Source organism: Pelobates fuscus, chromosome 3, assembly GCF_036172605.1.
Source record: "Pelobates fuscus isolate aPelFus1 chromosome 3, aPelFus1.pri, whole genome shotgun sequence".
Classification (NCBI taxonomy): Eukaryota; Metazoa; Chordata; class Amphibia; order Anura; family Pelobatidae; genus Pelobates; species Pelobates fuscus.
The window spans coordinates 323,502,636-323,517,802 of NC_086319.1; the positions used below are offsets into that span (position 1 = coordinate 323,502,636).

General features: G+C 37.3%; 1 protein-coding gene across 1 annotated transcript; it reads right to left on the reverse strand.

The window, feature by feature from the left end:
* Positions 1 to 13,662: 13,662 nt before the first annotated feature.
* Positions 13,663 to 14,607, reverse strand: LOC134601795 (olfactory receptor 2G3-like). The gene has a single exon (XM_063446294.1). It carries the CDS (start codon positions 14,605 to 14,607, stop codon positions 13,663 to 13,665), a length of 945 nt encoding a protein of 314 aa, XP_063302364.1.
* Between the last annotated feature and the right edge of the window lie 560 nt (positions 14,608 to 15,167).

Consider the following 15,167-nt stretch of genomic DNA (forward strand, 5'->3'; position numbering starts at 1 on the left):
TAACATTCCTAAATTGTTTGGAATAACGTGCTTTAAAACATCAGGTATGATGTTGTATCGATCAGGTAGTGTAAGGGTTACACCCGCTTCACAGTGACAGACCAAACTCCCCGTTTAACGCACCGCAAACAACCGCAAACAGTCCATTTGCACAACCGCAAACTCCCCATTTGCACAAGGTTGGATACCATGCTAGCCATGTCCCGTTCCTTGTCCTCACTGATGTCATTAAAGGTCTCTTCCTCCACCCAGCCACGTACAACACCAAGGGTCCCCGAAAGGTGACAACAAGCCCCCTGTATTTTTTTTTTAAATGTACACTACTGTTACACCAGATATGAGTTGCACTGGTGTGACACTGTGCCCTGGCAGGCCCTCAAATGCACACGTGTGAAGGAAACTGACTGCTATCATTTCACAGTCACATTTCTAGTTTTTTTTTTAATGTACACTACTGTTACACCAGATATGAGTTGCACTGGTGTGACACTGTGCCCTGGCAGGCCCTAAACGCACATGTGTGAAGCAAACTGACTGCTATTATTTCACAATCAAATTTCTAGTTTTTTGTTTTTTAATGTACACTACTGTTACACCAGATATGAGTTGCACTGGTGTGACACTGTGCCCTGGCAGGCCCTGAAACGCACACGTGTGAAGGAAACTGACTGCTATTATATTACAGTCAAAATAGTTTTTTGTTTTTTTTTTAAATGCAAGCTATTGTGACACCCCAGATATGAGTGGTGGCACTGGGACCACCTGAAAAATATTGGATATCGCTAAAAATCATGATCACTATATACTTTCTCTACAAACCTCTAAAACGAACCAAACTACTCATCCATCCGCTATACCACTTTATCCCACCTAGAACTAGTGCTCAGTTAAAATACTTGACTCTTACTTACCCACACTCCGTCATGCCACACACATTTCACCACTACTCTCACTGAATCCATCTGACTACGGCTAAATCCATCTTCTACATCAGAACACTACTCCTAAGATTGGGTTGTATCCATGTCTCGGGTCTTTCATTTAGAATAGGGGCAGCTTCGGTCTCCTTCAACACTGACACTCCAGTGCATATTATTAAAAGATTGGGCAGATGGAAATCCTCAGTCTACAACCGATGTATTCCTCATCCCGAGAAAGAAATGAGGAAAGCTTTTAAAAGTTTGGCTTTGTAAATTTGATGCAATAAGTGTGTTTTTCTTTAATACCTTTTCACCCTCTTTGCATGAACCCGATTTACATATATTACTAATATGTTTCTGAACATATATATTATATTATTCACTCACTAACTGGGCCGGCCTAAGACATCATGCTGCCTAGGTCCAACCAGGGCCGGTGCTTGGATTTTTAGGTACATAGGCGAAGATGCATTTTTCCGCACCTCCCACCCCCCCCCAAAAAAAGCTTCACGTATGTGCCTCTTAACCAGCCCCTCTCCCCTCCCCGACCATTAGTGGTCCCTTCCCTGTCCCTTAGTGTTCTTCTCCCCTCCCCCTTTTTTCCCTGTCTCTTGGTGTTTCTCTCCCATTCCCTCCCTGTCCCTTGGTGCACCCCACACCCCTTTAGTGGTCACACAACCCTTCCTGGTGTGCCTCCTACCTCTATTGTTGCATTGCCGAGCGGAGCAGATCCCCTAAAGGAGCTTCAGTTTTCTGTACCCGGCCGGACTGACAGGGAGTGCTCTCTCTGTGAACACCTCCTGTCAGTCTGGTCAGGTACAGGAAACAGAAGCTCCTGTACCGCGCTCCGCTACACTCTGTACACACTGACAGTCACACACTCAATGACAAACACACAGACGTCACTGACAGACACAGACTCATTGATCTGACACACACTCATTTATTGACACTGACAGAACCACACTGATTGACACTCATTGACAGACACACTGATAGTCACACACAGACTCAATGACAAACATACTCTCACTGATTTGACAGACACACACTCATCATACACTGACAGACACACTCATACAATCACTCACAGACACACACAGACGCTGTCACTCACAGACACACACTCTGTCACTCACAGACAGACTCTGTCACTCACAGACACACACGCTGTCACTCACAGACACACACGCTGTCACTTACAGACACACGCTGTCACTCACAGACACACACACACACTCTGTCACTCACAGACACACACACTGTCACTCACAGACACTCACACACAGACACACGTTGCCACTCACAGACACACATGCTGTCACTCACAGACACACATGCTGTCACTTACAGACACACGCTGTCACTCACAGACACACACTCTGTCACTCACAGACACACACACTGTCACTCACAGACACTCACACACAGACACACGTTGTCACTCACAGACACACATGCTGTCACTCACAGACACACACGCTGCCACTCACAGACATACACTGTCACTCACAGACACACACTCTGTCACTCACAGACAAACACACTGTCACTCACAGACAGACACTCACACACAGACACACGACATACATTCACTAATTATTTTAATAAATAAAACATTTCCACCCAGCCTCCCTACCTGGAAAGCTGGTGTGGATGATGGATCATTCCCTGTGGTCCAGTGTGGCTTCTGGGCGGCGTGTGGCAGTGCTGTGATCAGGCGCGACGAGGGAGCTCTAATCTCACCGCTCTGCTCCCTCGCGGGCTGTTAACACGGGAGCCAGAATATGACGTCATATTCCGGTTCCCCCGGCATCAGCAGACAGCGCGCGAGGGAGCAGAGCGGTGAGATTAGAGCTCCCTCGCCGTGCCTTATCACATCACAGCACTGCCGCGCTGGGGTCCAGACATGTTACTGGTTGTGGGGGGATAATGTATAATAAACACAGGTTACTGGTTATGGGAGGATAATGTATAATAAACACATGTTACTGGCTATGGGGGGGATAATGTATAATAAACACAGGTTACTGGCTATGGTTGGATAATGTATAATAAACACAAGTTCCTGGCTATGGGAGGATAATGTATAATAAACACAGGTTACTGGCTATGGGGAGGATAATGTATAATAAACAAAGGTTACTGGCTATGGGAGGATAATGTATAATAAGCACAGGTTACTGGCTATGGGAGGATAATGTATAATAAACACAGGTTACAGGCTATGGGGAGGATAATGTATAATAAACACAGGTTACTGGCTACGGGAGGATAATGTATAATAAACACAGGTTACTGGCTATGGGGGATAATGTATAATAAACACAGGTTACTGGCTATGGGGGATACTGTATAATAAACACAGGTTACTGGCTATGGGAGGATAATGTATAATAAACACAGGTTACTGGCTATGGGGGGGAGAATGTATAATAAGCACAGGTTACTGGCTATGGGAGGATAATGTATAATAAACACAGGTTACTGGCTATGGGAGGGATAATGTATAATAAACACAGGTTACTGGCTATGAGGGGGGATAATGTATAATAAACACAGGTTACTGGCTATGGAGGGATAATGTATAATAAACACAGGTTCCTGGCTATGGAGGGATAGTGTATAATAAACACAGGTTACTGGCTATGGGGGGATAATGTATAATAAACACAGGTTACTGGCTATGGGAGGATAATGTATAATAAACACAGGTTACTGGCTATGGGAGGATAATGTATAATAAACACAGGTTACTGGCTATGGGGGATAATGTATAATAAACACAGGTTACTGGCTATGGAGGGATAATGTATAATAAACACAGGTTACTGGCTATGGGAGGATAATGTATAATAAACACAGGTTACTGGCTATGGGGGATAATGTATAATAAACACAGGTTACTGGCTATGGGGAGGATAATGTATAATAAGCACAGGTTACTGGCTATGGGAGGATAATGTATAATAAACACAGGTTACTGGCTATGGGAGGGATAATGTATAATAAACACAGGTTACTGGCTATGGGGGGATAATGTATAATAAACACAGGTTACTGGCTATGGAGGGATAATGTATAATAAACACAGGTTACTGGCTATGAGGGGGGATAATGTATAATAAACACAGGTTACTGGCTATGGGGAGGATAATGTATAATAAACACAGGTTATTGGCTATTGGGGGATAATGTATAATAAACACAGGTTACTGGCTATGGGGGGATAATGTATAATAAACACAGGTTACTGGATATAGAGGGATAATGTATAATAAACACAGGTTACTGGCTATGGGAGGATAATGTATAATAAACCCAGGTTACTGGCTATGGGGGGATAATGTATAATAAACACAGGTTACTGGCTATGGAGAGGATAATGTATAATAAACACAGGTTGCTGGCTATGGGGGGATAATGTATAATAAACACAGGTTACTGGTTGTGGGGGGATAATGTATAATAAACACAGGTTACTGGTTATGGGAGGATAATGTATAATAAACACAGGTTGCTGGCTATGGGGGGATAATGTATAATAAACACAGGTTACTGGTTGTGGGGGGATAATGTATAATAAACACAGGTTACTGGTTATGGGAGGATAATGTATAATAAACACAGGTTACTGGCTATGGGGAGGATAATGTATAATAAGCACAGGTTACTGGCTATGGGAGGATAATGTATAATAAACACAGGTTACTGGCTATGGGAGGGATAATGTATAATAATCACAGGTAACTGGCTATGGGGGATAATGTATAATAAACACAGGTTACTGGCTATGGGAGGATAATGTATAATAAACACAGGTTACTGGCTATAGGGGGATAATGTATAATAAACACAGGTTACTGGCTATGAGGGATAATGTATAATAAACAGAGGTTACTGGCTATGGAGGGATAATGTATAATAAACACAGGTTACTGGCTATGGGAGGATAATGTATAATAAACACAGGTTACTGGCTATAGGGGGATAATGTATAATAAACACAGGTTACTGGCTATGAGGGATAATGTATAATAAACACAGGTTGCTGGCTATGGGGGGATAATGTATAATAAACACAGGTTACTGGTTGTGGGGGGATAATGTATAATAAACACAGGTTACTGGTTATGGGAGGATAATGTATAATAAACACAGGTTGCTGGCTATGGGGGGATAATGTATAATAAACACAGGTTACTGGTTGTGGGGGGATAATGTATAATAAACACAGGTTACTGGTTATGGGAGGATAATGTATAATAAACACAGGTTACTGGCTATGGGGAGGATAATGTATAATAAGCACAGGTTACTGGCTATGGGAGGATAATGTATAATAAACACAGGTTACTGGCTATGGGAGGGATAATGTATAATAATCACAGGTAACTGGCTATGGGGGATAATGTATAATAAACACAGGTTACTGGCTATGGGAGGATAATGTATAATAAACACAGGTTACTGGCTATAGGGGGATAATGTATAATAAACACAGGTTACTGGCTATGAGGGATAATGTATAATAAACAGAGGTTACTGGCTATGGAGGGATAATGTATAATAAACACAGGTTACTGGCTATGGGAGGATAATGTATAATAAACACAGGTTACTGGCTATAGGGGGATAATGTATAATAAACACAGGTTACTGGCTATGAGGGATAATGTATAATAAACACAGGTTACTGGCTATGGGAGGATAATGTATAATAAACACAGTTTTTTTTGGGACATCACTAGAGCAGATCTCTTTCCATGCGCAATTGATATGATAGTTGGTCTATTAAATGCCTCCTATGGAAGGGCAAATTTGATTTCCATTGTCTGGCTATTGTGATTTTGGTTGCTAGAAAACAGTGTATAACAAGGCATTTTAGTGAATTTATAATGTTTTCCTTGTCGATATTATAGTTAATACCGTTTTCCATCTGTAGTTGATGTGATAGTTGGGTTTTAAAATGTACATGCAGAGGGTTTAAACTCATCCTCCAATGTCTGATAATCATCACTTTAGCTGCCATTAAGCAGTATATAGTGACAATCATTGTTTTTTTGACTCATATTATTCCAATTTAAATGGAGCAAGGCTACTTCCGGCTTATTGGGTAAGATAATACCACTGATATACGTTATATTGAAAAAGCCCGCTGAGTACATGCGGAACGCGTGTTTAAATGATGAGTTAGAAGCCTTTCATCTTATCTTTCCAGACAGACACCTTTGGCAGTTAAGTGCTTTGTCATCCTTCCATTTGAACTTGCAGCATTTCGGCTGGATCCTTGGACATTTTCTGAATTTCTGCTGCACCAACGGAGTGGTAATACTTTCAGCACACTGCTTATCTGCTACATATTCTGGACTCTGTTTGGATTCCTTGATGGAAAGTAGGATATAAACATCATCTTTTTTTACTGTGTATGAGTTTTTTTATAGGATTTGGAGTTTAATTTTTACATGATATTAATAAACCGTGTTGCACTTTCTTTGCTTGGTTTGTATCTTTGAAGATACGTTACTGTGATCACTTCTGTTGGATACAAAGTTTACACAGAATACTCCTAATTTCCTAAACCACCGCTGTGGAGGTGGAAATCATACACATTTATCTCAATACCCAGCTTCCCCACAAACACTTATTTGGGGCTATTGCACAGCGCTGACATTTATCTACTTTTGGACTTTCTTCTTTATTACTAAGTATCAACAGAAAGCTTTTAATTCGTAATTAGGAAAAAACATCTTGATTAGAGATCTCCAATTTGGTAGATTTCTTATTAAAGGATAACATTTCATTGTTGATACATAAGTTATTAATAACTAAGTTTTGAGTTCTATTCCAATTGGATAGATTAAGGTCAGATATTATTTTCTATAATGAAGTAATAGATGCTCCCCCGTATACTTTATTAGTTAATCTTAGTTCTTTTTAAATCATTTTCCATTGACTTAAAATCTGTTGTAGGGTAATTGAGGTATCCACTGAAAGGGTAGTAGGGTTAACCATAGTATCTTGCCAAAGTAAAGTGGTGAGATTCATGATTTTAGATGTGCAAGATTCTATTTTATACCATGGTGCTTGTTTAGAGTTTTGTAATTGCAATTTATATATATGAGCGAGCATGTTTTCTAAGTACACTTCTCTTATCAGGGGATAACCTACTCCGCCCTGATAACCAGCTTTGACAATGTGATGGAGTTAAGACTTGTTTTTTTCCCACGCCAGATAAAATGTGAAAAGCTTGTCTGTAGTAAATCTAGCCAGCTTTTATGAATAGTTTAAGGTATGATATGAAATAGGTACGTCCATTTTGGCATTAGATAAGCTTTAAATAAGCTACCAATATATTTTATGGGGTCTCCATTCTTTTAGAACAATTCTTTTAAACTTCCAGAAGTTTACCTCCATAATATTTTTTATCTTAGCAGTTATAGTAACCCCTATATACAAAAATTATTGTTTTGTCCATCAAATTTAAACTTTATTTTTAAATTAGATAGTACTTCTTCCCTTATGTTTTTGGACATAACAATTGTTTTACTAATATTTAATTTATAATTGGAAACCATACTATAATTGTTAAATTCCTCCATGAGGGTAGGCAAAGAAATATTGGGATTAGTAATCGTAATGAACACATTGTCAGCGTAAAAACACAATTTTATTTCATCCAAATTAATCTTGATACCATTTATTAAATTATTGTTTATTATATTACTTTCTAGGGTCTCTATCGATAAAATGTATAGCAAGGGAGAAAGCGGACAACCTTGTCTTGTACCATTAAATAGTCAAAACCAGTCTGCACAAAAGTCACATCCTATAATCCTAGCTGTAGGAACTGTGTATAAGGCCATCACTGCATCTAAAATCCATCCTTTGAAACCTAAGGCAATTAAAGTATTTTCTAAATATTCCTATCCCACTCTGTCGAAATTCCTATGCCCACTCTGGCATCGATCGACAGAGTAAGAAGGGGAAAACCCTGCTTCCCAGCCAAGACTAAAATGTCTATCATTCTTCAAGAATTATTACATGAAGTTCTCCCCAGTATAAACCCAATCTGATCATAATGTAAAAATCTATTTGCTAAAATTGACGCATACAATTTAACGTCTACATTCATCAACGAAATTGGTCGATAATTAACAATTTCCATGGGATCTTTACCCTGTTTAGGAATTGGTATGATATTAGCTTCTAAAAGCTCCTTAGAGGCTTTTCTATTAGATGCTAGTTCATTAAAAGCTAATGTCATATTTCGTGCCGCATCTTTTTCAAACATTTTATAAAAATTATTAGGGTAACCATCAGGATCAGGCGCTTTATATTATCCAAGTTGTCAATGGCTTTTTCTACTTCCAAAATTTTTATTTCTTGATTTAGTAGATCTAGTTGTTCCTCTGAGAGTTTAGAGATATTACTTTGTCTTAGATGTTCTTCTATTCTAGCAGTAGAAGTGTTAGATGATAGATTATACAGATATTTATAATGCTTTTTAAAAGAGTTCCCTATTTTATCTGGTGAGTGAATAATTTTACCTGATACTACAAGTTTACATATTTTTTTTATCTGCCTTAATCTTCTTCGGTTTTTCAGTGAGGTACTTACTGACTTTATTATTTCTATAATAGTATTTAATCCGCAATTTATGAAAATTGTGTTCCGTTTTTATTTATTTTATTTTTTTTGTAAATATGATATTTATTGACAAAAATGCATATGTGTATAAGCATGCAAGGTCAGTATGGAGACGCGCAGGCCTCGTGTGTAATATTATATATCCATTCATTTAACATGACATCAAGATCTTTTGGGCTCGCAGGCCTCAATTTCAGTCGGTAGGGGTTCAATGCTTTTGCCAGCTTCCCCTCATCCCATTATTCGTATCGTTGCAATTCCCCTAATCTAATTTGTGTACCTGTGTTCAGGTTGTTGGGCACCTTCTGTCTGGATAATTGGGGTTATCTGGTTCTAACCCCATGTGTGGTTATGCCTCGGGGCCCCGTCTTATGGTACGCTCTCCCTATCTTTTTCTTCTTCCCCCCCATCCCTTTTACCTCTCTCCCTCTATCTTTCTTCCTAGATGTCAGTATCATGCGTTCCGTGTTTGTGTTTGCAGTTTGGATATATGTTCGCTGGAGCATGTTCCTAGCTATTCGCTAGGTATCTCCTGTGTCCTGCGGCCTCCCAGGCTTTCTGTCGTCTAATATTACATGTCTGTTTTTGCTTCCCTCTTGTCATCCGTTTTTATTTTTAACAATTGATTAATTTGTTCTTGCTGGTTTTAAAGCATTATTAAAAGTTCTGGAGACTGATCAAGCTTAGCTTTGGCTGATAAATTTAAAAGTCAGATATAAATCTGATAATTTAGAAGGATTCTGTTTTTGTTCCTGGCTGGCTAGTTTTATCCAATAGCCTCTAATCACAGATTTAAATGTACACCAGAAGATATCTTTTGACATATCATTTGTATAATTTTCTTTAAAAATTAGTTTGGACATTTTTGTAATATATTCTCTTTTGAATATATAATTTTCTGACTTAATTTCCAGGGGGGAGAAATTTTGTGAATCTGTACCTTTAATTTTAGAATTAAGAAATCATGGTCAGACCAAGTGTTTCCTTTAATATAGATATCTTTCAGAGCCCCAACCAATTTTAAGTCACCCATACACATATCTAATCTAGCAGAGGAACCATGTACTTTAGAAGTATGGGTAAAATCTTTATTCTTTGGATGAAATAAACACCAGCAATCATATAAATCATTACATTTACATAATATATTTAAAGCAGCCAATTGTTTAATAATTCTTTTATCCAAGACCTGATGGGCTGATAACCTTTTATCAATTTTTGGGTCTGATGTACAATTAAAATCTCCTGCGGATATTAATATGCCTTTACGTATACGTCAACTTGAGTTAATATTTTAGTAGGGCAATTTACGGGAGATAGATTAGGTAAGTAAATATTTACTAGAGTATAATATTAACCATTGATTTGGCATACCAAGATTATAAACCTTCCTGCCAAATCTGTTATCTGATGTGTAAGTTTGAAAAGAAGCTAGAGACTATAATTGCAACTCCCCTTTTCTTTTCATCTTTAAGAGAAGCTCTATAAACCAGTGGGTATTTCTTATAGTTCCATAGTTGTTTATTATCTATTTTCCAGTGGGTTTCTTGGATAAAGATAATATGTGCTTTTTCCTTGAGTATAGTATTGTATAAAAAAAACTCCTTATGGTGGGTGAGTTCAAGCGCTGTGCATTGATACATATTAACGTAAACATTTAACCTTCATTAAGAACATTATCAACATTTTCAGGATGGTCCAAACATTCATACATTCATACAACATAAAACAAAATAAATCTAGGTCAAACAAACCTAAGTGACCTAGCAGTATAAAAACCAAGGCATCAATGGATTGATACCTATGTTCATAAGGATCATTGAAGAGCCCAATATCTCAGTACCATCTGGTACTCATAGGGAGGAGACCGTAAAAAATAAATAAAAAATATACACAAAAATATAACACATAATACCCGATCAAGACTAGTATCCTAATACTTTAGTTAATCATAGCCATCAAAAGCCATTAATTATACTAAGTATCTCTAAGGTGTACCTAATAATTATGCCAAGAAGTTAGATAATTTATATGTCCTATAAACCTTTATAATTCAAATTCTTCTCTGCTTACCCAAAATATAATGTAATATATGGCTATTGTAAGTAATTAAACAGATGTAGATTAACCTTAAATTCTGCTAATATAGATTCTTCTGCACCAGAGAGAGGGTGGGAGGAGAAAAAAAAATGAAAGAGAAAAAAAAAGAAAAGAACAAATGAAATTATGTAAATAAATGAATAAATAAAAAAAAAACATATATGTGCTTTGATTCTGTGAGGAACATTCCTATTATATCTTATATAGATAAGATAAAGCATTGTGTTAATTAATTAGATTAATTCCTTATTCACTTTCCCTTAATTATCTTCCTCGTCTTTTTATTTCTACTGGTGCATCTCAAACACCTTCTTTTTATTATTTTTTCTTTTCGGTCCTTCCATTAGAGGTGAATCATCAGTGATCGTGTCTCTCTAAGCACTACATTAAATTCTGGATTTATACAATATTACTATTAACTAAACCTTAAAAAAGTTATTATCTTGATTTAAGCCTACACAAGTAATAAAACAATGTGATAATTAATTATATATCACATTAAACAATAAACAATATCGTGAACCATATTATGAGGTTGTAGGAAATCCAAAAGACCTTCAATAATGATTCGCGTAATTTTGTGGCATGAGTGCATATGATGTGTCAAAAAAACATATAGATATAAAAAATTTTTTACAAAAATTCATAAATAAATAAAATAAAATACACAAAAATAAATAAAAATTAGACGATAAGTTAAAATTTCAATTTTTTTTGCCAATCCTTCCTTCTTTTTCCACCTTTTCCATTCTCTTTCCTTTTCCTCCCTCTATTCTTCCATTCTCTTTCACCTCTTTATAAAACCAGTTCACCACTCCTTCTTCCCCCTTTTCCCTTTTTTCTCTCTTCACTTTCATTTTAATTTCTTCTTTCTTCCCCCTCTCTTTTTTATTTCTTCCTTGCTTCCACCCGCTTTGCAAAAGATTCCATCACTGTAGAGTATGTCCTATTATTTAAGTTTTAAGATTATTCATATTGACTGAAGACTTTTCTGGAATAGCAGTCTACATGATCTTGTTTTCTTCTAGCCGAGTTGTGATCTTTTCATAATTATCAAAGGTGTTCCAAGTGTCTTTATAAAGATTTCTAAAGGTAGTAGGATATCCCCATTTCAATTTTAAATTGTGTTGTTTTAACAATGGAAAGATAGGAGCAAAAGATCTTTTTTCTGACTTTTTCGATATGAGACATCCTGTAGAACTCTGATAACTTAATAACTTAATTTTTTCTTCAGTTATCTTAGTGGTTCTAACAGTATATAAAATGGAATTCTTAAAATTATAAGAATGAAACGCAACTATTACGTCACGTGGGAAATCAGTTTGGCTTGTCTGACATGAAGGTCTTTGGGCAGTTAGAGCAATACAAATAATTTGAATAGAAACTCCCTTAGTTTTTATGTAGGGACATCTTCTGGAATATTCCTAAATCGTAAGTTTGATCTACGTGATCTGTCTTCCAGATATGCAAGTTTTTCTTCTAAATGGGGAATTTTGGTTTTCATATCATATTGTGACTCTTTTAATGTTTGAACTTGCATAACCCATGCTTCTTCTTGTTTTTCTATAGTTTGAATTATTTGGTTAATGCCAAATATGTCTTTTTTTACATCTGTGAACTTCAGGTTTATTTTCTTTAGAATATCACTAACCGTTGATTCTAGACATTGTTTTAAAAAGTCAGGAGTAATCGAGTTTGCAGTAGTTTCCTGGTCAGTGTTAGTCTGAGGAAGTTGAATAGGGATCTCAGAAAAAGATCTGTCATCACCGTCAGCAGGTGTTTGTGGTATAAAAAAGGCAGATAATCGTTTTTCCTGTTTTTGTTTTTTCTTCTCTATTTTAGTAGTATTTTTCATGTCTTGTGTACGTTTAGAAGACATCTTATTAAGGAAAAATTATATTATAACAGGTTCAACAATAAGAAATAATAATACAAAAAAATTAGAAATAAAGAAATAGAACTGTTTCAGGACTGTTCCAGCAAGAACAAGCCAGCAGTCAAATATACTCTAAAATCAGAATTAGTCTTTGCAGATGTTTATTGGTTTAGGATAATATCTTGTTATTTGTGTAAGAAGATTAGTTCTTCACATACAGATTCTGAACAATGGAGGGTTCAAAATAAACCAAGTTTGTAGATCAGACTGGGAGTTGTTCTGCAGTGGTCTGTAATTTTGGTATAATAGGAAATGATCGACCAGCGTCCTGGAACTGTTTAGAAATATTCCCATGGAGATATCTTTTAGTTAAGTCAATTAAACAGTGCAAGTGTTGTCTAAGATTTAAAGTATTAAAACCATGTTTAACTGGTATGGACTTAAGTACAATGCCGGGAAGCCATATTATTAGGTTAGCTGTCAGCCCACCTTGTTAACTCCATGGTTTAAGAGGCGCAGACCTCCCTACAGCAAACAATTAAAAAAATAAAAATAAAAATCCCCGACCCCTTCAAAAAAAGTCAAAGCCCAGTCTTTCTTATCAGACTTTTCAGCAAGATATAATCCCTTAAAGGCCCATGGCCAAAAACTATAAAATAATACAAATAAGCTTGTTACTCACGGACCATCAGAGTCTGCTCGATTTTTCCAGCTATGGGACGCTTTAGCAAGGAAGCAGGTAAAAGAGGCAGCTTGATACACACAGGTTTTGGAGTTTTAGCTGATACTGGCATAGAGTTACTTGATAACCATCTCTCCCAAATAAACTTGGGCGCGTGGTGCAGCTTTTTCTTTTTTTTTTCCTTTCTTCTTAGAAAGGGATCCTTTAATCTTCACGTGGCTGTTAGCTCCCCAATTCAGATGATATCAGATTGTATGGCAAAGGCCTTGCAGGACATTAAGTCCGGATCTTGAAAGCAACTTTGGAGTTAATTTGACACCAGTCTTCCAATTTAGCGGTGATGACGGTCTCCTCCCCTCCTGGAGCGTACGTGCGCCTTCCCAGCTCACAAAAAAAAAAAACTCATTGATGTTTTAATGTTGTCTATTACTACTTTAGATTCCCTGAGCAACTGTTTTCTTTTTGATAGTTTCCACCAAGGCTCCTTTAACATCTTTGTTTCTCAAGGTGTAGATGAGAGGATTCAGCATTGGGGTAATAACACTGTAAAATAAGGTGGCCATTTTGTCTTCATTGACAACATGAATTTGTCCAGGTCTCATGTAAATAAATATGATGGTGCCATAAAATAAGATCACAACAATGATATGTGAAGCACAAGTCGAGAAAGCCTTCTTCCTTCCATGCGCAGTTGCAATCTTTAGAATGTTTGAGATAATGTAGACATAGGTAACGATGATAAGAAAAAAGGGGACTATAACAACCAAAATAACACAAAAGAAAATAACTGTTTTATTGAGTGAGACATCCATACAAGCCAGCTCCAACACTGAAGGCACCTCACAGAAAAAATGCTTAATTATATTAGGGCCACAGAATGGCAAACGTAATGCAAAACCAGTATGAATTATGGAGTTTATAAAGCCTCCCATCCAGGAGCCGGCAGCCATTTTAATGCACAGAACCGGATGCATTAGATTTGTGTACTGTAATGGACTGCAGATTGCCGCATACCGATCATAGGCCATCACTAGCAAAATATAGCATTCTGTACCCCCTAAAGAAAGATGAATAAATAATTGGCTAAAACAACCCCCGTAAGAAATACTCTTTTTTGCAGATAGAAAGTTTACCAGCATTTTGGGAACTATGCTAGATGTATACCAAATGTCCAAAAAGGATAAATTACTCAAGAAGAAATACATGGGGGTGTGAAGACGGTGGCTCACCCAACTTATCCAAATAATGATAACATTACCGGTTAATGATACAATGTAACATAAAAGAAAAACCACAAACAATATGACCTGCATGTTTGGCTGACTGGAGAGTCCCAAAAGGATGAATTCCACCACTGATGTTTGATTTCCTGAGGTCATCACTGGACTTTAACAGAAAGCAAAGTGATCTGGTGGAAAAAAACACATAATATAGTTTTTTTTTGTTTTAAATCAAAATTTCACCTACTTGTTTGCTAGTTGCCACGGATATTTAGGTTGTCATCCCATCCTGTGTGATATGGCATTTAGCTAATTTTGTCAGCTCATCAGTCCTCACCAGAGGTGTATCTAAGTTATTTGTCAACCAGGACAGAAATTAAACAGTTTCCTTTTTTTGCCTTCCCACGCCCCCCCCCCCCTTTGTTTCTCCCTGTACCTGCTCAACCCCTTCATGTACATACTGCCCCTGTTTACTCTCTTGTGTGTTTTAGACCTCTTGAGTGTCTCTCATAAACTCTTTACTTTCTTGTGTGTCTCTTAACCTCCTTTAATGTCAGTCTCCCCCCTGCCCCCCATCCTCAGTTAACACTATTGTAGTGAGACCGAGCAGGACTGCAGCAGAGGATCTGCATTATACTGTACCCCACGTATAATTAGAGTTCTGAGTTCTTGCAAAGTGAGAGGCCAGAGAGACATTCGGTCATATTACAGCACCCTCA